The following is a 23,214-nucleotide window of genomic DNA, read 5'->3' as shown; positions in this document are numbered from 1 at the left end:
CGAGGGGTCAGGGTAAATGACATCAACCAACCAACCAACCTACCGTAACAGACCTATCACGCGTAAGATATCATCAATTCATCAATCGCCGCGGGGCCACCCTACATCATGTCGCTATGATTATATGACGGAGATGAGCACTTTTTATAAGGTGGTATATTGTATGGTTCTTTGAGCTTTCCCATCCTGTATATAGGCACTAATATCCAGTCAAGCTGGGTCAGGGACATTGTCATAAAAGCCGTTGGGTTTTCTGGTGAAATGAAAGCTTAGTTAATTTTACGCAATGAGTGGAAAAACTTCCAGACTAAGTTACATTAGCCGCAAATAGTGATGCTGAATAAATCGCGGCATTCCATCCACACCGTATCTCTTCTCGGGGTCCGTTCAGCCTAAATGGGCATGTATGCCATCGACCGTCCACCCTTACTGTGGATCCATCAGGGATGCGTGCGTCTTGATTCGGTGATATGTCTGCCCTAATGTTCGCTCAGCAAGCTGGTCTCATCCCTAGACTTAGCCTGTCCCTTTCCATTTCCGCATGCCCACTACTGACTACCCATTCAATCCCCATATTGATAGTGGTTAAGTCACCTACCACGGGAATCCTTCTCGCTACAGTTGGCATCCTTGTCTCCATACAGGGGGTATGGTATTTTCCACCAGAGCAACAAAAGAAGGTTTTGTGAGGGGTCTGATCTAGTCACAGTTTGTTCAAGTCTATGTCCACCTACGACATCCCACCTTCCAACATCACCAACTGAAGATATTCTGTTTCATGTTTGCTGGTACTTCAACGGTAGCAAACTTAGCCTTCTGTCTTATTGGGACCCTAATGTGCACATCAACCAGGCATCTGTTTTTCTTCTGTTCATCTCTTTTGACTACGTTGGTATCGCTTCGTTCCATTGGGTGACTAGTGCGATATACCATCGTTCAAAAGTCGAGTTTCTGCCATGGGTTCTCACTGGTATAGCCTCAATCAGTTACCTGGTTACCGCGGTCGCTTTTGTGTTCGATTGCTGGCTATTGTCAGTTAGGCTAAGTATATCTGGCCTTCACGCCCGAAGCAGATTAGTGCAGTTACAAGTTGTTTTGGTCAGTGCCTCAAATATGTTTTCATCATTTGTTTAGGATCTCTTGGTGAGTGATTGGCCCCTGAAATGAGATCGAATGTTGATATAAGCCTCGTATAGATTATTGAGTGCAAAAAAGAATATCGCTTAGCCTCTCTAATATGCATCTTCTCTCTCACGTAGATTCACACACCGGGCGATCTTGTGGCGACTTCGCAGTGCGAAGGGTGCCATTTTGAACGATGGAAGAGACATCCCGGAAGATGAATTTATTCAATGGATCAGATGTAACCAGCCTGCAGGACAACAAAATGCAAGGCGTGAAAGTAGTAAATGGTCAAAAAAGTCTTCTGAAAGAGTTCCGCGGGCTCAGATGAACGCTTTCTCCGCATCGGCTCTACAGGCGCTGTCAAAATTGCATTCCATCTTATTCCCCTTAATTCTTACTTATAAAAGAAGATTGCTGCCCAGACTCTGGTGGCAAGCAAAATCCTGATCACAATCGCTCGGTGAAGGTATCAAGAGTATATCTCTTCGATGGAGGGTCCTAATATCCTTACTCTACGTGACTCCACAGTGATCGCTATTCTCGATATTTTTGGGATCTCTTATTTTTCTTTATTTACACTTCAATGTCTACTCTTTCAATTCCCTGTGTCCCATGCGGATATCAGTAACTCGCTCGCGACAGTTCTCTTCGGCGTCGGCGTCGTCTCCTGGTGTTTCCTGAGTCTCGCCTACCGTATCCTCCTTGTCCTTGGTAGCACCAATGCATGCTATTGGGAGAAACTTGAGTTCGGAGGCATCTTGCTATTGATTTATGCAACCACCATCTCCTACGTCGCTCTTCAGTTCTCCACTCACTCCTTGGTGCAACTCGGGTACATTTGCGCTATCTCCTTGCTTTTTGTGGGACATCTGGTCGAAGTGCTGGTACGAACCCCGGGCTCTCATGTGTCAAGCGTCAAGTTTCAATATCACTGCACTTCCTTTGGCTTGCTTGCCCTGGTTCCGGTCATCCATGGTCTCGCAGGGCCACTGGGCCAGCCGGTGCCGCTTACCTTGGAAGTTGCTCGGGTTGCCGTTTATAATGGTCTCGGGGCTATGCAGTATTTTGTCCGGCCGCTTGAAAGAATGGGCCTATTCCAGGGATGGCAACCAAGTTTATACATTATGCATCTGGTTCTTGTCTACAGTGCTGTAATGCTGTCACCAAATATTGTTCCTGCAGTGCACTAGCAGGCTACAGCGGGTGTGTTAGATTGAAGTTAATGGTGATGAATAGACAGAGGTCCCTCTGGTTGGAGCGAAAGATTCTACCAGGAATTGTTCAAGTATCGGCCGAAGGTCACCATGTGCACGCACAGACGGCGGCCGACAGGTCAAAGGTAATTCAAGGGAGGGTTTTTGTTTACTTTGCTTTACATTTTGTTATCTCGGAAAAGCAAGCGGGAACCCACGTGAGGGCATCTACTAGTGTCTCATTAGCCGGTACCCACTATCTCGCGGTTTGACAGCACTCCCGAACAGCGTACACTTTTGGAGCGAGCTATATCGGGGAAATGTAATCATCTTCATCGTCATCGCTGTATCTAGGACGTGCAATATGACTTTACATAGGGACTAACTGTTTGCATGAACACTACTTAATATTGAAGCTTTCGAGACAGGGAACGGATGAGGGTTAATTGAGAAAAAAGTAGTATCTACCCAGCGAAATATGAGATCGAGAAGCGGCTCATTAAGCGGAAAAGTAGAGTCATTCGCCTTACGCAGTGCTGTTGGTGTGAATTGTAGACGACGTTCCAAAAATGCGGCCGTGGGCAGGAGAAGTCAAGTATGAGAGCCTGATTTGCCCTTGAGAACATTTTTTTGGTCCGAGGAGCTATCGTTCACATGTGCCAAACAAAGTTCGGTAAGGTAATCACACAATCGATTGGCCTTGCTTCGAGCCTGTCGGTTGGCCATTTCTGTGACTTCAGCTCCACGGGCGTCAGTTTCCACGCCTGTTGAAGGCATACTTCCGTCTAAGAGCTCAGAAAGAGCCAGAGCTTCCGTAGCAGTCGCTTTCAGAGCTACGAATCTGTGATCATCCAAAGCGGCCTGAGCCTGGGCTAACGCCGATCGCAGGTCAGAATGCCCCCATTGTCTAAGGACAGATTGGGCCTGGCCTTCGAGTTGATCATCGTCTAAAACTCTTTTCAGTTTGACAAATTTGTAGAAGACTAACGAGCCACCAAACAGCACGAATGTCAATGCTGTCACAATAATTGTCGTCAAAGCCATGACGGAGCAGGTTCCAGCCTGGGACGCCGAAACATTAACTGCTGTCGTCAGCAACCCAGCAGCGGCGTTAAGGCAAGCTGGCCTGTGAGAGATTTTTCAGTTCCGGAAACGGGTGTGTGTGCGCAGGGACCTTACAGAAAGATTTTGTTGATGAGCCAGGGATAATTCTTTTTGAACTTGACCCAAAGCCAGCCCAAAATAGCACTCCCAGTAATTTATGATTGAGCAGCAGATAATGTTATATCACGCTTACAAATCAGTGGTAGAAGAACAAGCAAGACAACAGAAACTATAGGATCTACTACAAAGTTGGTATATATAACTATATTCTGTGCTAGACTATGCCCCTTTTCTGAAAGACGAGGAAAGATTTTACTTCTCGCAAGGCAACCAGGGAGGATTTTCAGAAGATCATGCATCTCTCCTGACAGCACTATATACTGCAGAATTATTTACAATCCTCCCTTGCATGTTAATATCGCACCTATCCATGCCCCATTCAAGGATTGGCATTTCATGAACAACCGATTAAGACTGAGCTGTCCGACATATGCGATCGACCCGATCGCATCACAGCGATTCAACACCATATCCTTAGGTTAAGAAACAATAAGATTTGTTGTCTTTCACCGCTCTCTTTAGTCGTGTATAGCCAGCAATAAGCACGTATATGATATAACTCAGTGGCAAATCAAACAAAATACGACTCCTATTCGGGATACTATTTGAATAAAAAGTTGAACCTAATAGTTTGGTTTTCAACAGAAGAATCAGCTCTTCTCCCGAGAAATTAAAGACTGCAGATCTGCAAGAGCTGAATCAAGGGATGAGGCTTTCTGAACCTCCTTTACTAGATTGTTCACAGCATCTTCCTTCCCAGAACGCAGGATACTGATTAAGTACATGGATACATGTCGATAGCTTTCCATGTCTTTCTCTGCAGCCTTCCGTGTCAATTTTCGCCGTTTGTCTGTTAAAGGCTCGAAACAACACTCGCTGTTCGTTGCAGCGCATGCTCCACAGGGAGGAGGGCCACTGCACTTTAGAATATAAGCAATACTTAAACGCACGTATTATGAGATAATACATACTTTTACTTTCTTTCGTTGACACGACGAGCAAGCTAAACTCCGCCGCTTTGACCTTCGCTCGACACAGTGAACGGGGGTAGGAGGCTTATGAGGGCTGCGACATACTGCAGGCAGAAGTGTTCTGAGTGGGGCTGGAGGACTTGCCATTGACAACGTTCGCACTGATGCTAATCGTGTTTAGGTGGGGGGAAAAAGAACTCGGGATGGAGATAAGAAAGAATAACTATAACTTACAAGACCAGCTTCACATTCTCTTTATAAGAGACTGACTCTCTTTCTGTTTCTATTGCCGCTGCGTTTTTCATGTTTGCCATTTTACGAATAACAGACACTAAGTATGCATGCAGCAAACAAACACTAGGGCCAGTTGGAACAAAGAAAGCAAACTGCACCATTATAGGTATGGATAATATTCGTCTTACAAATCCTTCCAGGTTTCTTCTTTGACATTTATGGCACCAGCCCAAGGTTAAAATATCCAATGTCCCTTTACGCTAATATCCTATTCCCCCTTTGGAGAGAATATCTCACGTTGATGCAAACGAGACTGGAGCATAATTATATATCTCAATTGTGGGGTTAGGAGGTGGACCAGGGCCACATGCGTCCAAAAAAGAGACATGACATTGGAAGAAAGCACGGATTGCGAATGGGGTCGGAGAATAATACATCCGTCGTACTAAGATCCTTTGAAATATTCCTCGTCTGCCTCTTATCTGCTATCAGGGTTGCTGACGTCATAACGATCCCATTCCTTGTTTTCTAAAATAAAAAGATACTTAAGCCATGTTTCTCTCGGCATTTTGTTCCCCCTGATAACGTAGCTTTCCAGATAATTCCTAATATTTGGCCATATTCCTTCTAGTTCCGACAATGCAGCCACATTGGCAAATTGGTACGAATCCTATGCTTTCTTACTGATTCACATTATCTGACAAATGCCAAAGAACAGAGCCAAGGAATTAAACAGCTTGTTATCACATAAAGCAAATACTTCAATGACGACTAATCGCCGCTCCCCAACACCATTCAATGAGTACAGCAATGCTATGAGCCTATATACGAGATTTCAGCTAGCGACAGTTATGACACCAGACTTAATAGTTCCAAGAGCAGCAACGATAGTGCTTAACGTCACTTATACTCTACCTCAGGAAGCAGCTACCGCAAGCTATAATTTAACACGCAGGTTTCCCGAAACTGGTCCTAGGAAAGTTTTGACCATGAACGATGCAAGCGCGAAGAGCGGGCGCATTCCTCACTTGTATTAGCCTTTTGGGAGATAGCATGGAGATCATAGTGGGGGAATAGTACTGCTGCTCGAGTAGTTTCACGCGTGGTAGAAACCTTGAGGATGGCCTGGTGGGTGGCATCGATTTTTTATATTGAACGTTTTTGTATCACTGTCCTAGCAGAAAATATTTCTATTTGATAGTAAGCTCGACATGGTTATATCTGGGTAAAAGTAATACCCCAGCAGAAACGACAATAGTGGTATACCCCACTAAATTGCCGTAACTAAGCTTGTGATCTCTTTCTACCAAACTTGACATAAGCATCACATAAGGTTCTTCTGAATTGAACTTGAACCAAAACAAACGTCAAATCCATCCTAAACTGTTCCTTCTGGTTTCTGCATCCTATTCGCATTGTCGATTGATTGGTGCAAAGGACTATCTATCATTTCCGGAATTTGGGATTTCTTGCCACTAAAGCCCTTGTTCGCATCTTTGTTGGCATTACTGGTGTTGGGAACCGGGGCATAAGGACGAGAAATGCTATCACGTATAGGATGGGCTGTGCCAGTTTGAATTGCACCTTCATCAGTCACTCTATCGGCTGTAGAGAGAGCCAAATCACCCGAATCAAAGTACCTCCGTTCCTTTCACTTGTCAGTAGCTGACTTGGGCTGCCTTATCAGAAATATACTCTAGATTGCCGTCTGAGCAGCCCTCCTCCATGAGGCAGCCTATCATAAAGGCGGAGGCGGCGTTTCTCATCCTCGGAGAGAGTCTAGTAACATATTAGCCCAGTGCGCTATATCTCAATGATCCTGGGGAATCGTCTAGCCTGCGAGTGGGCTTCTTTATCCCGTTTTGCTTCCATTATGATTTGTGTCACGTACGTAGATTATTTCGTTAATAGTGAAGAACAAAGAATGATGCACATTAATATATTGAACTATATTTATTGCCACTTAATATAAATGCCAGTGTTAGCCCTATGGATGAGAGCCGCCCAACCGAATCATCATGTCATCATTTTATCACTTGCCTTCCCATCCATAGAACGTTAACCCCTTTAGAGTTATAAATGGGAGGTCACATGTTGGGGCCTGAAAGACAGAAAAGCATTTTTTACAACACTTGTATGGATTAGTCACCGTATCGTATCGAATTAGGTGTATTGAGAAAGTGATACATAAATTAAGCTCATAACAATTCCTATAGACCTAAGTACCTCGTCATTTTGTCAACGTTCGTATTCATTGGGTACATATGACTCTCAGATTACTAGTCCTCAACGGCAACTCTTGGAGTAGCTTCGATTGGGGCAAAAAAAAAAAAAAAAAAAAAAAGACAAGACAGAAAACGACTAAGGGCGCAGCAGCACCTGTACACTATCAAATTTTTAACTTCTAAAAAGAAAATAATTCTCAGATCGCATATTTGTTGTTCCGACCGAGAACTATTTTGGAGGGTGCCCAAGGTTCGCCCCGAAGGAGAGAATGCTTGATTAAATTATTATAGTCTTCGAGAAATTAACATATGTCTCCCACTGATGGCTCCCCTATGTACTTTGTGTCACATTTTACCAAACCTTACAGCGACCGAGATACCAAATAATATTTCCAAGTCGCAGAAAAAGTAACAACCCTTTGAGCAATAATGGTCCAAGAGAACCACCACAGCTTAGGAAGGTAAACAGATCCTATCCGAACCTTTATTCCAATACATCTATGGGTTTATAGCTTAACTGAAAAAACACTTCGCAGCAATAGTAACCTATCCAACGAAATTAATGCCAACGACAATAATCAGGTAGACCCAACTGCAGACCCTCGAAGCCCTGCTGCCACTGCTGAATATGCGGATTATTACCGTGAATTTCTTAATGAACTGGTGGACTCAATACGAAATGAAGATCAAGCAATGGTAGCTCGCATTGTTGGTCTTATACGGTCTGGTGCATCTCAGGATGAGGTTCTTGGAGCGATCCGGAGCGCAAATAGTTAGTGCGAAAAAAGAGGGTATTCGCCATGGTTCTGCGTATGGAACTGTCTAGTTGCACCTGATTTAGGCTATGGATGGTTCTTTGTGATGAGGATTTATCATCACTAATGGGTAGAACCAATGAATGTTACAAGTCCCAATGCACTGAACTTTTACGGCCAATATCTGCCAGTGGTATTCCTTTATAACGACGATCAAGCCTCGGTTCATAATAATACGAAACAGCTAGCTATTGTGCCGAGATCTTCATAAGTTCCTACCTGTACCCCACTTCGACACCCAAATAATAATCCATTATAGGAACTATTTAATTAATGCTTTTTATTCCAATGAGACCGTCGAAACATTTCTAGAAAAGGACCGTTCTCGTATCAGAGTGCACGATAAATATAGACAATCCCTAACCATTGAAACTGCGGCCCTCGTGGCGCGCGGCTTCGAAATCTCTGCTATGCTTCTGCGTTGTCCAGCACCGCACTAAAGTGCTATTGTTCTACGGGGCATCTCGTAACCTACCTTTCTTACTTTGATCAGCTCCCCCCAGCATTTTCGAGATGTTGTTGAATGCTCTTCCAAACTTGCGTCGTAGTTCCTGGCGTTGTCTGTTCAGCCGCGGACAGTCACGTGAGAAAGACTTGATGTAATTGTCGTTAACTGCGTGATTGTTTTTTTAGTACGGAAGTTCGTGACAGTGTCCATCGGAAAAACTTATTAAATAGGATCAGCGTGCTTGGGACTTCCGAAATACTCGGAGTATAAACATTTGCGCGGTTTTTGCAAGTAGCTGTACATAAAGTACTTCAAATGGGCGTTTCGACAGATCCTTGCTCTTTTCGCCACCCAGCACGAAGAATGATTTTACTGACCCACCTTACCCCGAGGAATCGGTCTCCAACTGCGTTCGTCTCGTCCATCGGGGCCTCATATTGCGCGACTCAAGATAATTGTTCTCCGGTTACCGGGGGCAGCTGGTGGTCGTGGAGTGGAGATCCGGATCGGAAAACGCTGCCAAAGGCACAATAGGCCAGCGAACCACCTCAATTTCCAGATCAGTTTGCCACATATACTGGATCTTATCATGGATAAGCAGGTCTTTCTTATAACCAAGAACTTTCCAGAGTTTCGTCCGAAAAATAAACCAGTCAGAATCATAGTCGTCCCAGTCAAGGCTGGGCTCAGTGGATGACATCTCTTCGTCAGCACTCAAACCGGCGCTGTCTCCTTGTATTTCTTCACCTAACTCATCTTCTTGCATAGACTGGGAGTACAGGTCCGCTGGGCATGGTATCCCTCGAAGCTTCGGGAATATCCTGCGCCACTCCGTTGCAACGCTCTGGAGTTTATCCCGTTGCATCAAGTGTCGTGGATTCTCGAAATAGATTCTCGCAAAGTGCATGCTTTCCAACCTCTAGAGCGGATGCAGTTCTGTTATCACTGCGAGAGAGATGCATAACTGAGTCATAGGCAGGTCAAGCACTGTCAGTCGCGGGCAGTGATGTGAGATATCTTGAAGCAGTGCACCGGGCATCTGGAACTTCGAGTTGCTCAAATTTAGCATTTATATTATCTCGATACTGCTTTTCGTTCCGGTTATGTGCCTTCTTTCCTACTTCGGATAGGTTTGGGTCCAATGTTTTCGACACAATTTTTTGTGGGTGACCACGCCGTACAAGTCCATCTCGTGATGGCCGCGCTTTCCGTAGGCAAACTATCGGGTTAGGTAACTTCGAAGTCGCTATGCTGCGGTAAAGAATGGCATGCGGTTATGATCTAGTGTTTCAAATACTGTCAGTATGTTTTACACAATTGTAACATCTGCCTTGGGTCGCACAGGGGAGGGAAAAGAAGGGTTTACTTTGAACTTACTGTCGGGGTATTGGAAGCGCAGGTCGCAGTATTTTGAGGTCTGTAATTGATAAATCATACCACATGTCTCCAGCAGCCCAGGGAAGTTGTTAGCACATTCCATTGCCCTATTGGGCCAATATAGTAATGGCTGCCTTGCTCGAGGAGTAGCCAGGGCCATTGATTGTTTTCTCCCATTGTTTCCGTCAAAAAATTAAGTTACACGTATGAAGAAGAACTACGTCGACCAAGGTGCCCAATTAGCCTCTTTGCATATAGCTGATAGGAGTGATTAATATGCGACAATTTGCATTGAGCTAAACGTGCCTTAGCCTTGCGACAACTTGATTTAATAATTCAGAATTTGACGACGTGACATCCTGTGTTCCTGTGAAGAACATCTGGTTGTGACGTAGAAGACTCTTTTCGGTGAGGTTTGAAAGGTGGGGACGTACCGTATCTTATCACCTGACGCCCGATTTTTTGATAGACACCAACATTTTGACATTTTCAAAACACCATAGCTCTGCAAATATGGCTTCAATTCAGGCAGCGTTAGCAGAGATCGAAAGCTTGGAAGCAGGCAAAACAATCAATTATACCAAATTGCTAAGAAGCATGGTATAAGTAGATCTACGCTATCTCGACGTCATCGTGGTGTCCAGCATACTCGAGAAGAGCAATATAATGATCAACGAATCCTCAACAATCAGCAGGCCAAAACGCTTATAAATTAGATCAATGATCTGACTGACAAAGGCCCTCCACCTACGCTTGAAATGCTAAGAAATTTCGCTAAGGAAACCACTGGAAATAAGCCATGAAAACAGTGGCCAACTCGAGATTTGAAGAAATATATTAATCAGCTTATTGCTCGTGCATCAAGCACCCGAAAACTATGTACCGCTGAAAATTCGGTATTTAAAGTACGACTAATATTATATAGTTTCTATTTATTTATCTCCTTATTTCTTGCTACTATATATTATTATTATTATAATCTATAATAAGTTTAGATATTATGCCTCTAAATTTAGAGGTTGTTACGATATTGAGGTCTAAAAATGGGGCCTTTTTCTATGTAATACAGAGGATGGCCACTCGTTTGGGCGACTTTTCAGTATCCTGGGATACTGGAAAGCCGCCCCCCTCAGTTATAAAAGGCTCTTCGACTTCTACTGTTTCCTTCTGCCCCAATCTTCTTTACCCGTAACCCCTGCCCATTCTATTACATCTGTCTGAAAGTATTCTTGACCATGATGTTCAATAGGACGACGTCACAGCTGTATAAGACCAACTGCCAAAAGCCGACGAGACACTGATCACATTATTCGGCCAGGTTATCGATATATTTGCTTTAGACGTCAACGCTGATCTTTGTTGTATACTAGAAGTATGCTACAAATCACACCAATAAGATATCTTTGGCTGATTATAGTAGGTTTAAAGAAGCATCCAACAACTGTGTGAAAAATCCCCGGAAGCAGCGCAGACTATTGCTGCAATAATCTATGATGGGATTGCCAATTCCCAACTCCAGAGCAACTGCGAATATGGCCCACGCCATCTCGAACCGTCAATCACCAATAAAATTCAAAACGGTTATTATAGCTAATATCAGAGCTTAGACCACATAACCAAAACCCTTCACCACCCATGAGAATATGTCGCGAGAACCACCACAGCGTTTAACCCTACTAAGTCCAAGTGCTAGACGCTTATACGTCTCAATTGTCCAATCTTTAAAGTTATATCAGACTGGAAATGTTGATAGACTGAAGAGGATAATTTGACTCACATTCAATAGCTTCAAGATCTCACTTGCATTTGTCATTTCTTGCATTTCTTATATACCGTATATTCATTTGCGATTTTTCTCCAACTGAGGGAGGTACCTGGGTTGTTCAGATACTTCAGGATTTTTTCGCACTCACTCATGAGTCCCATCAACATAGGGATTTTTGGCATAATAGTATCTTTCGAGACTTTGAGAGCTTGCTCCCTCGTTGATTTCTTGCAAAAGGATTTTGATCTGATCACCTTATCTTTCGCAAGATTGCCTTTTAGCTCCTTAAAAAGAGCGGGAAACTGAGCAGGAACTTTTCCATCAAAAATTTTAACCACAACTCCCATGGCTTTTTTTTCGAACCAGGGCCAATCTTCGTATGATGGATTGCAATTATGTTTGCACAGGTCTAGGAAAATGTTTTCGAACTCGTCTGAGACGTCTTTGAACTTCTCTAAAACGGCCCCGCAATCAGCATAAGCAGGGTTGACAAAGGTTATCGCAAAGGATAAGAAATAGAGAATAATGGAAAATTGGACACGCATTATGAAGTGTAGGGATAAGATAAGTGTTCAAAAGAAGATTTTGGGAATATGGCTCTCGATGAACTAGAAAACAGGCTATGTTTATATATTTTTGAGGTCTTGGTTTAGTGGCCAATTCTTTAAGGCACATTCAATAACAACCCCTTTTAAATGACAGAGGATTTTATTGCATATGCATCATATTGCTAGTTTTTGGATCGGCCTATGCATCCCCTTACTAGTCTATTTTAGTTAGATCTTACTCTGCTAAGAATAGTCTCTCTTTATAGTACAGGGAGTAACTTGAGCATTTTGTACAATTTTGTCATTTGATCTAAAGGACAAGGTAACTCCCAGAGCTAAAAAAGCTCTTCAGACTTAGAAATTAGTATTTGGGTCAATTAGTTATATGACGGTGGTAACAATAGATAAAGTAACAGAGACCCACTCTTCTCGGTCTGGCTCGGCGCCCAGGATCGATCGAAAATCTGTTTTTATGAACCTTTACAATCAGCGAAACTATTGAATCATAATTAATTATGATCTCCATATATATTTATTGGTAATCCGTGAATCGATCGGCAGAACTATTGAATTCCTCGAACTGTAAGACATAGAGTCTATTGACTTATCCACAGGAGCTATCATCGGCGTGCATTAAGCCCCTCTGGTATCAGACGCTGACTCTGCCTGATCACTGTGTTGGTTTAGCTGTGACCCTGTAAAGTCAACCCGAGTAATTTTTCGCAAAGGCTCGGATATTCCTGCTGCATGATGATGCGCAGTTTCTCGTGGACGGTGCTCAGTCTGTTCGCTGAGACTATATTCTCCGCGCCGAGGGCTATCGCGGCGGCTAGAGTCATCAAAGCGAACTCGGCGCATTGTTGCCATCCCTTCATTGGAAAACGCAGCTTGTGCAGGCCGTGGAGTTTCCAGGGTCTTGAGGGGTCCTATATCTGTCATATCAGTTTCCGTATCCATCAACGCCAGTCGAGCTTCCCCTGAATCGGCTGGTTCTAGTATTAGTAATCTGTGGCCATCAGCTTTAGACCATTCCCGCGCTATTACCTCTTTAGTAGTATATATATGAGCTCTTGCCTGAGGAAAGGCTTGAAGAAAGTCAAGTTTATCGATATGATTGAAACCTAACCTCATCTCCTCTATCAACCGACCGTACGCGCGTTTTAGGGGGCCAAAGCAGCCTACATCAAGCGGCTGATGTAGGTGAGATGAGTGTGCAGGCATGCAGAGGGGTATAATATTGTTTGGACTGCATATATCGTCAAACTGAGGTGTCAAATGACTGCCGTGGCCATCGAGTGTGAAAGACGATATCGACAAACAGTACGGCTAGTAGTAGCAGGTATAAATAGCCGCTGCAGCCAACGCAGGCCTATCTCATCGGTGGTCCAGCCATTTGCACTCATTTCTATACGTCAGTCTGGTGGTAGGCCCAATCTCATACCGGCCCTCAACTTGGACCTGTTGACCATCGGGCAGGGGGTCCTTCAGTAGTATATATTCTAACTTTAGGCTGATTGCCTACCTCTTCCAAGGCAAAACGTATTTACAGTTCACGCAGACCATTTTCGGACAGTAGCTCGGCTTCTTTTCAGTCCTTACAGAACATGTGAAGATTCGGCGATTCCACTCCTAACAAGTTGTTCTAGCCGTGGGATCAGGATTTGAAGCAGTTTTATATGTCTGGTATCGGCCTGGATGTCCTTCACTAGAGTATCCAACTAATCTATGGTCAATTTAGCATAGTCCCTACCATATATTGGTAACAAAAGATACTGAATTAACAGTTATTTTGTTCACAGACAAATATCAGCTTCATGAACCACTGAAGGCCAAACGTGGATTGATTGGTCGTAGGTCTCGATTGGCCTCTCTCTGAACGAAGATGTGTTGGAAGCCTTAACCCTATAGCACTAGCGTCTTCAGCGCGGGGCTGGCTTCACATTACGCATCCATCTTCTATTGGATGACAACTGACGCCCCGCTTCAGCGCTTCAGCGCTTGGGCCTCAGATGGCCAACAAATTACTCTGAAAATGCTCTGTTTCTAAGAGAGTATACTGTGAAAATGTACATTACTTTGCATCAGTTCACCGTATCACCACCCAGCTTCCTGTTCTTACTGTTTAACAAAGAGCTGAACAGACATTTATTTCATCTAGAAGGAGGACGCATGCTTGTTTGAATGAATACGATGTATTTTAGTCCTTAAAACTAAGAATATGTTGGCCTCCAAAAGCTGCTGGCCTCTGGAAGCAATCCTTAAGTGAACATAACTTTGAAGTATATGTGTATACATAGTTTAGGCACTAAGTATAACCAATCATACCTTGTTACCTGGGAATTATATTCCTGAGTATACCGACATGGGAATCAGCTCATTCCAGGACCAATTATCCCAAGTCGGTGAGACTCCTAGCTCTTGTATCTCAGGAAGGGCAAACCTGAGACCCAGTGGGACGTACGCCGTTAGCCATACGGCCGATCTGGCCTGAAGCCCCAGTGAACGATCGGACCGGGGCTTTAAGCCGAAATCAGCCATAGGCTGGTGGTCTGATCACCTAGAAGGTCGGAGAGGGTGGAGCAGAGGCCCAATGCGGTAGGCTCAGATACCGATGACCTCTGTAGTAAGATCGAGTGCGAAGGTCTAGTGGTCTAGCGCCAGAAGCGCCAGACCCTGTGCTTCGGACCGACTTCATTATAGGGCGACGGTCGTACGACCACCATGGACGGAGGACCGCCAACTGGCGTCCATGGCGGGTGCCAGGCCCAGACAGTCGTCTGCCTACATGTTTGCGGCCCTTCTCGTCTCCCGACCGCCCAATGTAACTAAGGAAGGGAGATCCTTGGCCTCACAGTTCCACATCGCGTGCGATTGACCTCATCGTGTCTTCGTCCATCGCAAGCTCCCCCCCGAAGTGCATAAAAATGGTATTGGTGTCATCCTCAATGGCTGCCTTGAAGCATTGTGCGGGCGTGAGCAGCCGCAGATTCTTATCGTAGAACGTTGCCTGCCGGTTCCTCGCTTCCTTTCTCGCCACCCGTTCTACCTGCGATGGATCCGACCGATCAACGACCACCTCGTGCGCCGTCTTCCAACGCCCGTCGTTTTCTCGGACCCGGAACACGATCGTCACGGGCTGAGGAGTTGCCTCTGCCTGATGGGGCCACACATCCTGCGCCCGCCGAGCGACGATCCGAGGTGTGAGTTTTTTGCGATTGTGTCGCTCGCTCACACTCGAGGTGAGCGCGCTGGTCACCGTCGGAGCTGGATCCTCCGGCGTTCCAACGGGACCGGCCAACGCAGTGCCGGCATTGGCTTTCACCCGCTTTCCAGGTTGGTCCTGCCCACGTTCTGGGTCATCACTGCCAACAGCCCGAAGTGGTGCTATAGACGCGACAAGCTGCCGGGTCACCACGAGGTCCCTTCCAAAACTCATCCGGACAGTGAAACTACCATCGTCAATCGCAGCGCGAATGCACTCATCGACTGCAACTTTGCGGAGTTGGCCATCGTAGAAACGCGCATTCCGATTGGGGTCGCGTGCATATCCGTCGGCGAGAATCTGCGCCTCGGCCAGGTGATCAGGGCTCACAGACACCACATCCGTAGTGCTCCATTGATTCCGCTCGTAGACCTGGAAGGTTATCGTGACCCGCCGTTGGGTCTCTTCCATCTCTTGGGAATCCGTCTCTTCCAACGGATGCGGAGTGTCAAACAGGGAATCCTCCTCTTCCTGTCTGTCAATCGCTTCGCGTTGAGCCTGTTCCGGATCGGGTGTATTGGCTGGGTATTGTTCGGTATCCAGTGGAGAGGGGCCCGCGTCAACAGCACCAGTCAACTTTTCATCCCCATCATCACTATTCCATAATTCATCTGCGATGGCGGCATCCCGAGTTCCTGCCCCGTTAAGATCTTGATGCGTCGGTCGGTTCTTCGCCCGCAGTTTCCGCACGCCATCTGATTTGCGTGGTTGCGGACTGGTTCTCAGGCGCGGACGTGGAGACCGTGGGGCATTCTCATCGTCCCGTGGACTACCACGCGAGCTCTCTATCGCACTGGGAACGGGGGGTTCAGGACGTGGCAGAGCAACTCCAGCCCCCGGTTCCGGATGTCCCTGCGTTGGATGATTGACAAGGGGTACACGTTCATCCTCCAGCTGGCTTCCCTCGTCTCGCAATCGTGTAATCAGATCCGGCAAGTCAAATGGAAGCTCAGTCACAGGCCGGGGGATAGCCCCAGGTGTTTGTAGCTGATCAAGAGCATCTGCGCGCTCCCGGGCAACTAGATCTTCTTGGGATTCGTCACCTGCTCCAGTGATGAGCTCCGTTCCGGGCGGAATTTGTTCTCCGACTGTCCCTTGCAGAGCTTCAGCTGGGAATGGTCCTCCCAAATTATGCTCCGGGCCATCCGGCTGGTCGACCGACCGAGTTACTTCCAGCTCCATGTGCTCTGCGATGGGTTGCAACGGACCAAATCCAGGTCGTTGCTCCGCGCTTGGCTCCGAGTTACACACTGAGGGGATTGTTGGTAACTGAGCACTTAACTGGCGTGATAATGTAGCTGGCATACCAGCACGATCTTCCACCGACTCGGATGGGGTCAGTGCGGACGAACCCATGTCCATGTCCATGGCCCCGTACACTGCATCTGCTCCCTCGTCTGGCACGCTGGACATATCCGTGTCGCGTGGCGCCCCTGAAGTCAAAGAAGCCACAGTGCCTGTGCCCTCCACCCCCAGACTCCCACCCTCTGATCGGTTACGTAGTTCATCTTCATCGATCTCCGTATCATCCGGTTCCTCACTGCCAGAATCCATTCCTCTGCCACCTGCCGGCTGTTGTTCGACAATCTGCCGTCGAATCTGATCTCCTGCGGCAGACCTTTCGCAATCCATATCCATGACCTCAGAGATAGTAGACGCTGCTCTTATGGAACTTGGTATGGAAGGCTCTTGGGGAAGAGGTGGGCCGTGCTCCACCGCCGGCTGTCTTTCTTGGTGTCGATGCCATCGATCTCCTTGCCTCTGATGTTGTTCTTCAGGGGTTTCCGAACGATCCTGACGGCCATGGAATGACGCCTCATCAGAGCCGTTTACCGACATATTGTCGTATGCCGGTTCCGACTCTGATCTCGGAACATCGCTGGGGATAAACAATGGTGAAAGAGGCTCGCTGGATGATGGATGCCCCGGAGAAGCACGTGGGGAGGTTGTTGGGGAGGGCTTGCCGAAAAAGGCGTAGTAAACGCTTCGTCTCACCTCCAGCGATGAGAGGTTTCTTTGTGACACCGTTGCCGAGTGTAGAGTGTCAAAGAAGACATGCGGACGGTCTAGTTGCTGGGTTTGCTCCTGAGGCACTCCACAGCGCTCCTTTAGCTGAATTGCCCGTCCCGTGATATGCGCCACCGGTGCGGCCTCGTTTGGGATAGCGAGCGCAAAATAACCAGCAATCTGCTCAACAAGAGACTCGAAAGTCTCATGGTCATAGTGGTAGTGATCCGGCTTCCGTGCTTTGAGCAGGGCAGCCCGGGCAATCTGCTGGTCAGGTGATTGTCGTAGGATCGCCTTAATTGGTGGAGTACGAAATCCTAGCTGCTTGGCAAGGGTGGCCATTCCATGAATCACGCTCTCGTCCGCCCTCGCTCGTGCCTTTGCCCGCGTGGGATTAGCCTTTGGGCCGCGCTGAAGATCCTTGGCCATGTCCGGGTAGTGTCGCATCGCGTACATCCAGATTTGACGATAACCAGAGGATATACGTTCATTCCTAGATCCAGGCTGTCGTCGGAAAGAAGTCTCCGATGTCTGGATTAGACAAGATCCGTTGGAGCGACGAGATCGAAAGCTATGGACGAGCGCGCGTCGCACGGTCAGCTGTTGCTTGTTTAAAACAACCAGCCGTTTCACAGCATTGGCACAGAGTTCTAGGTAAGAAATATCGCGGAAAAAGGTATGAAGGGATGGGATGATGCCATCGCACATTTCATGGGTCCGGATCTTCTCCCATATTGCCGCACGTTCGGACCGGCTAAAGTTGGAGAAGACCTCCCCGCCGAGGATTTTCCCCTTCACCGTCTTCCGGTCAACTTTAGACGCACGAGGAGCGTAAAGCTGCAGGGTGTCAACGGTGTGGAGGTCAATAAGGGCCATCCGAGTGCGGTCATGGTTGACAAGGGTTGCCCAAAAATTCTTCACATGTGTCAAGTAGTGAATGAGTTCCTAAGACAAGTAAGTCAGGGATAGCCTGCAGATAGCGACGAGTAGGACCAACTTCATCACACTTTAAAGCAAGGACTGTGTTTAATAACCCAAGGCTCATCCCATTCCAAAGCCCGGGGATCGCAAGTAACGCGTCAAATGCTGCACAGAGATGTGTGTTATCTGGAGAAGTGAGCTGCCTCAGCCGCTTGGCTTTGTTCGGCGATAGTCGAGTCCACCAACGATTTTGAAAGAGCGCGTTCGCCTCATGCTGATACTGGCGGATTTTCCGGTACACTTCTCCATCAGTGGGAGCCTTTTCGTTTGAATATTCATCTATGAGTGCAGTCCTTAGATCAGGGCTTATGTCTACAAGAGAGGATTAGTAGGGATTCGGAAATTATGCTTTTGAAATCAGACCATCCAGATATATGTCCACCGTCCACCACCGGTCTGAGGGAGGTAATGTCTCCTCAGCAGCTTTCAATCTATGTTGCCCATGGAGGCATTGTACTTGATGCCTACGAAAAAGAAGGCGGGGGTATTGCGGTTGACAAGTTTTAAGTTCTTCGGGGGTCAGTCCTGCGGCACGGCATGCTCTTTCGAGGTGCTGCCTGGAGACAACAGCAGTCACATGATTTCGAATGTCGAGTCGCTGGCACCCATCCTTAGCAAAGATATCACGTAATCGTTCCACGTTCTTTTGGTCAATCTCACGGCTTATGAGTGGCTGGAGAGAGATTTGGTTGAGGTCGATCTTGGCGGTGCCTTGGTACTTTAGGAGTCGTTCGACGGTTAATCGCCGTTCGGTATCTGTCAACAAATCCATAGCTTTAAGTTTACAAGTAACTTCGGCCTTTTTTGGTCGATACTCGGAGGTGAGGCAGAACTATTTATGTTCAGCTGAGTCGACGTTATGCGGTACTTGCTTGTACCTTTACTGAGTTGTTGCGGGTTGAGCGCTGAAGCGCTGAAGCGCCAATTTCCCCACACATCGGCCGCGTCCCTCTTTGAAAGACCTTTTTATTTTCCATAAAGGAGACCACCATCCGAAACGGATCCAGGAATATTCATCATCTTGTTTTCCTATAACAGCTCATCTCTCTAGTTGGAGGCATCACATACCATGGACAACCGGCCACTCACACAACTTTACGCCGAGTCTTTTCAGGCTAAACGGCCAATGCCCAAGTCAGTGTCCGCGCAGGAGTCTCAAGGTCGGGTTAACCACAAACCAACCAAGGGGACAAAGCAATGGGAGAAGCAAGAAAGTTCTAAGAATATACTCCTTGGCTGTGCACCAGACGTTCCCCAGAGCAGCTCCCAAAGAGTGGGTCAGGCAGCTCAATCGCCCGTTATCCGGAGAGGGTCACCCTGGGACACATTGAAAGATCTTTTTACCTGTGATCTTGCAGGTCCCGTATCGATTGCTGTCCATGAAAAGGACCCCTCTACAGTGATTGCTGTCCGTGCATTCTCCAAGAAAAAGGCAGATATATGGCTGCAGGTACTCCAGCAGACCCATCATCCCAACGTTATCTCTGCAAACGAAATCTTCAAGGACCATGGCATGACATATTTTATTGTTGATGACCTGCCTCTGACTTTGGAACACCTGGTCGCCTGTGATATATTCCCATCTGAGTTACAGCTGGCTTCTATACTTGCACAGGTACAGAATATAGGATCACCGCATCAAGAAAAAGGGCGCTGACTGAAAGAGGTGCTTAATGGATTATCGCACTTACTAGAAAATGGCTTTGAGCATCAATCCTTGACATGTTCTAATATCCTCCTGGGGCAAGATGGAACTATTCAAATTGGTACAGATTGTTCCCACACCTACTCTTCCTCTTTGCTTATGGTCTTGCATAGGGGCTTTAGAGCACTGCATCGAGCGTGAGCCACAACAATCTCAGACACAGATTATCCGATCTTTAGCAAATATCACAATGTTTCTTATGCAGAAATATCTGAAGCCTGATGGTGTGATTGGGATTGACGGTGCCCGTTGGCAGTCTGACTCACTAGAGTTCCTGTCAGCAACGGCATCGGTCGCAACCATCCAAGACTTAAGAAAGGTCAGCTGGACGTCTTATCTACATTGATAATCGGTATCTTACGAATGAACAGCATTCCCTACTCACTAAGCACCGCTGGTCTGCAGGCACGCTAGTCGGGCTTGCCCGTCTCTGCCTTATCACTACACGCACGTTCATAACAAAACCATGGATCCAAAATTAAACGAGATAGAAGACAAGGACATGTGCTGAATGTTTTTAGTTACTTTATCAAGGCGAAAGCAGGTAGTATTTCGTATAACTTCAAACCGGTTAAATTAAAACATATTATGCAGGAAAAGAGGAACACTACGCTAAGTAAACACAGAAGCAGCGAAATCAGGATGGTACGGTCAGAAATTGGGAAGAAACTCAGGCATTTTCTCCTTTGCAATAGACTCGGCATTCATTGCCAGCCATGTCTCTTCCGTTGTCTGGTCTGCCAAGGCTTCCTGGTCCGTTGCATAGGCATACCTTAGTTCCTCTTGTCTGACAAGGAAATTATTATCAGCCAGAACAACCGGGCGGAGATCACCTGCAGGCACTCCCAGTATGATTGCCTTGACCACCGGCTCCAGCGAATGAAAAAGATGAACGCTACCCGGCCGGGTGCGCAAGACAAAGGATATAAAAACATTGAGCTGGCCAACACTGAAAGTCTCCTTGATACTACGGGTCTGGGTTAGTTGACGAAAGGGATGTCGCCGGAGTACATACATAGTGCGTATGGCATCACCACCATGCAACAAGATACCGGCGCCCAAGCACGCTGCAAGCGTCCAACAAATTTTTCCTCGCCGCACATGATAGCCGGTGACATTGTCACGACGAGACTTTGATGGTTTCTCAGAGCAGGTATTAAGAATTAACGTAGCAACAGAGGCCCTACCCTGATCCATATGTTTCTCCAACCACTTGTAGCTGAGATAAAATAAAGTTTGCGCTATGTGCTTCGCGAAGGGGCAAAGAACAATTTTTTTCCCCTTCACGGCTTCAAGTAGTCTATAGTAATTAACAGCCCCTTTTAGGCCCATCCATACAACAGGAAGTCCGAGTGCACTTAACGAGGAACATGTATCTGCTTCGCCGAGTCCTAGAAAGGGCTGCAGCGGTCTAAGAGGGTCCTGTGCGAGAAGTCCAGCTTCCGCTTCGAGGATTTGCGTGATTTTACTCTGTTCGAGGAGCTCTGTGCCGTCTTTCCCAAATCTGCACAACTCTAAGCATCGGGATTTTCTCCGTCTCGGAATGTCAGGACTCAGAGGCGTGAGTGACTCTACCGCTAGAGGAGATTGAGAATAAGATGTAGATGGGGTCGGATAACATGAAGTCTCGGTATCAGACCCAGGAGGCGTAGCAGGTCCCGTGGGTGTCATTACTAGGGACGAACAAGGGCTACCAATCGACAATAGGGTAGCAATGGATCGGTACTGCGTTATCCTGTCAGCAGGGCTTGTCAGGGCTACCGACCGACCCACTTGGGGCGAATTGACAGAGGGAGGGGGTGTCGGATAAGTTAAAGCATCGAATATGCGAGACGTCCCCGCTCCCATGGGTGTCGCTACGTGCTCCGGGGTAGCGAATTCAGTGGTATTCCGGTCTTCCGGTAGCGCTATGATTTGGTCCCATATCTGATCCAGCTCGTCGACGGCGTGGGGATGAAGGTTCTCGAGGTTCGACAATGCGTGATCGCTGGTCAGCAAGGAAGGGTCATTGGAAGTAGATGGTGTGCAGAGCGAAAGGTCTGTGTTATAGTTTCCTATGGGATCAACACATGGTTAGACTGAATAGGAGCGGAAAGTTAGAGATGGGCACAAGCCTAATAATCCTAGAGTGTTCACTTCAGCCTGTGTTTGGTTATCCTGCACCCTATAGCCTTCGATCATCTTGGCCTCCTGAAGCCACTGAAGAACCCCGACTAACTGGACCCAGCTCAGTTTCCGGATATCGTCAAAATCATCCCCGAGGGCCCGGCCAAGCTATCACAAGGTAAGAATATACCCATGGTTGGTTCTAGTGCACTCACCTTGCTAAGCTCCGGGTCGTCTAGAACATAGGGAACTACCCCTAGCACCGATTGCTGTGACAGATAGTGAGTAGTCAGACAAGCCCCAGAGATATACCGAACTCACGTCTATTGTAACCGACACATCATATGTCTTCAAACATCCGTCCCGAGCATTCGATGATTGCCCAGCCTGTGTTGTTAAGATGTGCCATCGAATATGGCCCCCTTTTCTTGCTCCTTCTAACACGCTCGAACTCTGTACCACGTAAAGCGATAGTAACTGTCTCAAATTCCTACCAAACCGGTTGACCAGCTTGACGAGCGTGAGTATCCACTTTAGTGAAGCTTAAGGGCAATTTACTGACATCAGAGCAAGTGTCCTCATCCAAACTAAGTACCTCCGTTGGATGAATCTGCGACGCGAGATGTGAGCGGTTGGGAACCACGGACGAGGGTGCACTTACAGGAAGGCAGAAAGAAAGAGATGGCATTTCAGCGGGCCAGCCGCAGAGAGAGGGATAACTAAAAGAAAAGAGCGGTGGGTCGCGGCTATCTTGGCAAAGGTAATTACGGAAGTGATGCTCGGTCGGAAAGAAGAGGGAAAGCAGAGGGCGGGGAAGAGGACAGCATCGTGGAAAGAGGGGGGAAGTAACTTGTATTTATATGGAGGAGAAGCCAAAATCGACCTCAGAAAGATGAGTACTGTAAAGATGGGCAAAATGGCTAAAAATGTTAAAGCAAGAGAGCGTTGGGAACAGAATCAATGGTCTTTGTCGAGAAACTCATGGCCAAGGGCCATGAGTTTGAGGACTTGCTTGCGTTAGCCCCACCGTTAGAGTACCGTCACTGATCGGTTGGGTTGGTTCCTGCAGATCCAGACTCAGGCACATTTCTGTATTAAAATAAAAATAACAGATCCATCCCCCATATTCCATTTCCTTCACTCCACAAAACTGCTGCCTGAGTCATACAGTATCTGGAGGCTACCAATCATTGCCCTTTTTTTTTTTTTTTTTTTTTTTTTTTTTTTTTTTTTTTTTTTTTTTTTTTTTTTTTTTTTTTTTTTTTTTTTTTTTTTTTTTTTTTTTTTT

General features: G+C 46.7%; 12 protein-coding genes across 12 annotated transcripts; 5 read left to right on the top strand and 7 right to left on the bottom strand.

Annotated features, from left to right (window-relative positions):
• The first annotated feature begins 311 nt into the window (after positions 1-311).
• On the top strand, positions 312-1,402 carry BDV37DRAFT_266417 (uncharacterized protein). The gene is made up of 3 exons (XM_032083915.1): positions 312-647; positions 710-1,098; positions 1,197-1,402. Exons 1-2 carry the CDS (start codon positions 471-473, stop codon positions 914-916), a joined length of 384 nt encoding a protein of 127 aa, XP_031934470.1. The 5' UTR covers positions 312-470; the 3' UTR covers positions 917-1,098; positions 1,197-1,402.
• Positions 1,403-1,613: 211 nt separating this feature from the next.
• Positions 1,614-2,315, top strand: BDV37DRAFT_289666 (uncharacterized protein; the record flags this gene model as incomplete). Its single annotated transcript, XM_032088526.1, has 1 exon — positions 1,614-2,315. One exon carries the CDS (start codon positions 1,614-1,616, stop codon positions 2,313-2,315), a length of 702 nt encoding a protein of 233 aa, XP_031934469.1.
• A 594-nt stretch (positions 2,316-2,909) lies between these two features.
• BDV37DRAFT_289665 (uncharacterized protein) lies at positions 2,910-3,362 on the bottom strand (the record flags this gene model as incomplete). Its single annotated transcript, XM_032088525.1, has 1 exon — positions 2,910-3,362. The coding sequence occupies one exon, from the start codon at positions 3,360-3,362 to the stop codon at positions 2,910-2,912; it is 453 nt and encodes a 150-aa protein (XP_031934468.1).
• A 763-nt stretch (positions 3,363-4,125) lies between these two features.
• On the bottom strand, positions 4,126-4,720 carry BDV37DRAFT_266414 (uncharacterized protein). The gene is made up of 3 exons (XM_032083914.1): positions 4,691-4,720; positions 4,486-4,630; positions 4,126-4,428 (listed from the first exon to the last, which is right to left on the bottom strand). The coding sequence occupies exons 2-3, from the start codon at positions 4,598-4,600 to the stop codon at positions 4,133-4,135; spliced, it is 411 nt and encodes a 136-aa protein (XP_031934467.1). The 5' UTR covers positions 4,601-4,630; positions 4,691-4,720; the 3' UTR covers positions 4,126-4,132.
• A 1,345-nt stretch (positions 4,721-6,065) lies between these two features.
• On the bottom strand, positions 6,066-6,739 carry BDV37DRAFT_277138 (uncharacterized protein; the record flags this gene model as incomplete). The annotated part of the gene is made up of 3 exons (XM_032085692.1): positions 6,066-6,335; positions 6,383-6,466; positions 6,728-6,739. The coding sequence occupies 3 exons, from the start codon at positions 6,737-6,739 to the stop codon at positions 6,066-6,068; spliced, it is 366 nt and encodes a 121-aa protein (XP_031934466.1).
• Positions 6,740-7,050: 311 nt separating this feature from the next.
• BDV37DRAFT_266403 (uncharacterized protein) lies at positions 7,051-7,926 on the top strand (the record flags this gene model as incomplete). Its single annotated transcript, XM_032083913.1, has 2 exons — positions 7,051-7,373; positions 7,449-7,926. Coding segments are annotated over exons 1-2 (269 nt in total), but the record flags the coding sequence as incomplete, so codon positions are not given.
• Positions 7,927-8,641: 715 nt separating this feature from the next.
• BDV37DRAFT_289664 (uncharacterized protein) lies at positions 8,642-9,082 on the bottom strand (the record flags this gene model as incomplete). Its single annotated transcript, XM_032088524.1, has 1 exon — positions 8,642-9,082. One exon carries the CDS (start codon positions 9,080-9,082, stop codon positions 8,642-8,644), a length of 441 nt encoding a protein of 146 aa, XP_031934464.1.
• Positions 9,083-9,143: 61 nt separating this feature from the next.
• BDV37DRAFT_266401 (uncharacterized protein) lies at positions 9,144-9,975 on the bottom strand. Its single transcript, XM_032083912.1, has 2 exons — positions 9,553-9,975; positions 9,144-9,456 (listed from the first exon to the last, which is right to left on the bottom strand). Exons 1-2 carry the CDS (start codon positions 9,710-9,712, stop codon positions 9,422-9,424), a joined length of 195 nt encoding a protein of 64 aa, XP_031934463.1. The 5' UTR covers positions 9,713-9,975; the 3' UTR covers positions 9,144-9,421.
• BDV37DRAFT_266399 (uncharacterized protein) lies at positions 9,157-9,975 on the top strand (the record flags this gene model as incomplete). The annotated part of the gene is made up of 2 exons (XM_032083911.1): positions 9,157-9,456; positions 9,553-9,975. A coding segment is annotated over one exon (189 nt), but the record flags the coding sequence as incomplete, so codon positions are not given.
• Positions 9,976-14,713: 4,738 nt separating this feature from the next.
• BDV37DRAFT_289663 (uncharacterized protein) lies at positions 14,714-18,887 on the bottom strand (the record flags this gene model as incomplete). The annotated part of the gene is made up of 3 exons (XM_032088523.1): positions 14,714-18,079; positions 18,132-18,427; positions 18,479-18,887. The coding sequence occupies 3 exons, from the start codon at positions 18,885-18,887 to the stop codon at positions 14,714-14,716; spliced, it is 4,071 nt and encodes a 1,356-aa protein (XP_031934461.1).
• A 247-nt stretch (positions 18,888-19,134) lies between these two features.
• Positions 19,135-20,387, top strand: BDV37DRAFT_66949 (uncharacterized protein). Its single transcript, XM_032091032.1, has 4 exons — positions 19,135-19,730; positions 19,782-19,881; positions 19,934-20,139; positions 20,192-20,387. The coding sequence occupies exons 1-4, from the start codon at positions 19,185-19,187 to the stop codon at positions 20,300-20,302; spliced, it is 963 nt and encodes a 320-aa protein (XP_031934460.1). The 5' UTR covers positions 19,135-19,184; the 3' UTR covers positions 20,303-20,387.
• Positions 20,388-20,471: 84 nt separating this feature from the next.
• Positions 20,472-22,614, bottom strand: BDV37DRAFT_289661 (uncharacterized protein; the record flags this gene model as incomplete). Its single annotated transcript, XM_032088522.1, has 7 exons — positions 20,472-20,787; positions 20,836-21,545; positions 21,594-21,782; positions 21,957-22,094; positions 22,142-22,195; positions 22,248-22,436; positions 22,489-22,614. The coding sequence occupies 7 exons, from the start codon at positions 22,612-22,614 to the stop codon at positions 20,472-20,474; spliced, it is 1,722 nt and encodes a 573-aa protein (XP_031934459.1).
• Between the last annotated feature and the right edge of the window lie 600 nt (positions 22,615-23,214).

Source organism: Aspergillus pseudonomiae (genome assembly GCF_009193645.1).
Source record: "Aspergillus pseudonomiae strain CBS 119388 unplaced genomic scaffold BDV37scaffold_179, whole genome shotgun sequence".
Classification (NCBI taxonomy): domain Eukaryota; kingdom Fungi; phylum Ascomycota; class Eurotiomycetes; order Eurotiales; family Aspergillaceae; genus Aspergillus; species Aspergillus pseudonomiae.
The sequence above is the reverse complement of the archived record's forward strand: the minus strand, read 5'-3'. Positions and strand labels throughout refer to the sequence as shown.

Bases quoted from the DNA above. Each gene is read 5' to 3' on its own strand.
- BDV37DRAFT_66949 (XM_032091032.1), top strand. From the start codon at position 19,185: ATGGACAACCGGCCACTCACACAACTTTACGCCGAGTCTTTTCAGGCT. The intron at 19,731-19,781 runs GTACAGAATATA...TGACTGAAAGAG, and splicing joins TGGCTTCTATACTTGCACAG to GTGCTTAATGGATTATCGCA. The intron at 20,140-20,191 runs GTCAGCTGGACG...ACGAATGAACAG, and splicing joins CCATCCAAGACTTAAGAAAG to CATTCCCTACTCACTAAGCA.
- BDV37DRAFT_266401 (XM_032083912.1), bottom strand. From the start codon at position 9,712: ATGGCCCTGGCTACTCCTCGAGCAAGGCAGCCATTACTATATTGGCCC. The intron at 9,457-9,552 runs GTAAGTTCAAAG...TTGAAACACTAG, and splicing joins GCGCTTCCAATACCCCGACA to ATCATAACCGCATGCCATTC.
- BDV37DRAFT_266417 (XM_032083915.1), top strand. From the start codon at position 471: ATGTCTGCCCTAATGTTCGCTCAGCAAGCTGGTCTCATCCCTAGACTT. The intron at 648-709 runs GTATGGTATTTT...ATCTAGTCACAG, and splicing joins TCCTTGTCTCCATACAGGGG to TTTGTTCAAGTCTATGTCCA.
- BDV37DRAFT_266414 (XM_032083914.1), bottom strand. From the start codon at position 4,600: ATGGCAAGTCCTCCAGCCCCACTCAGAACACTTCTGCCTGCAGTATGT. The intron at 4,429-4,485 runs CTTGCTCGTCGT...CATAATACGTGC, and splicing joins GTCAAAGCGGCGGAGTTTAG to GTTTAAGTATTGCTTATATT.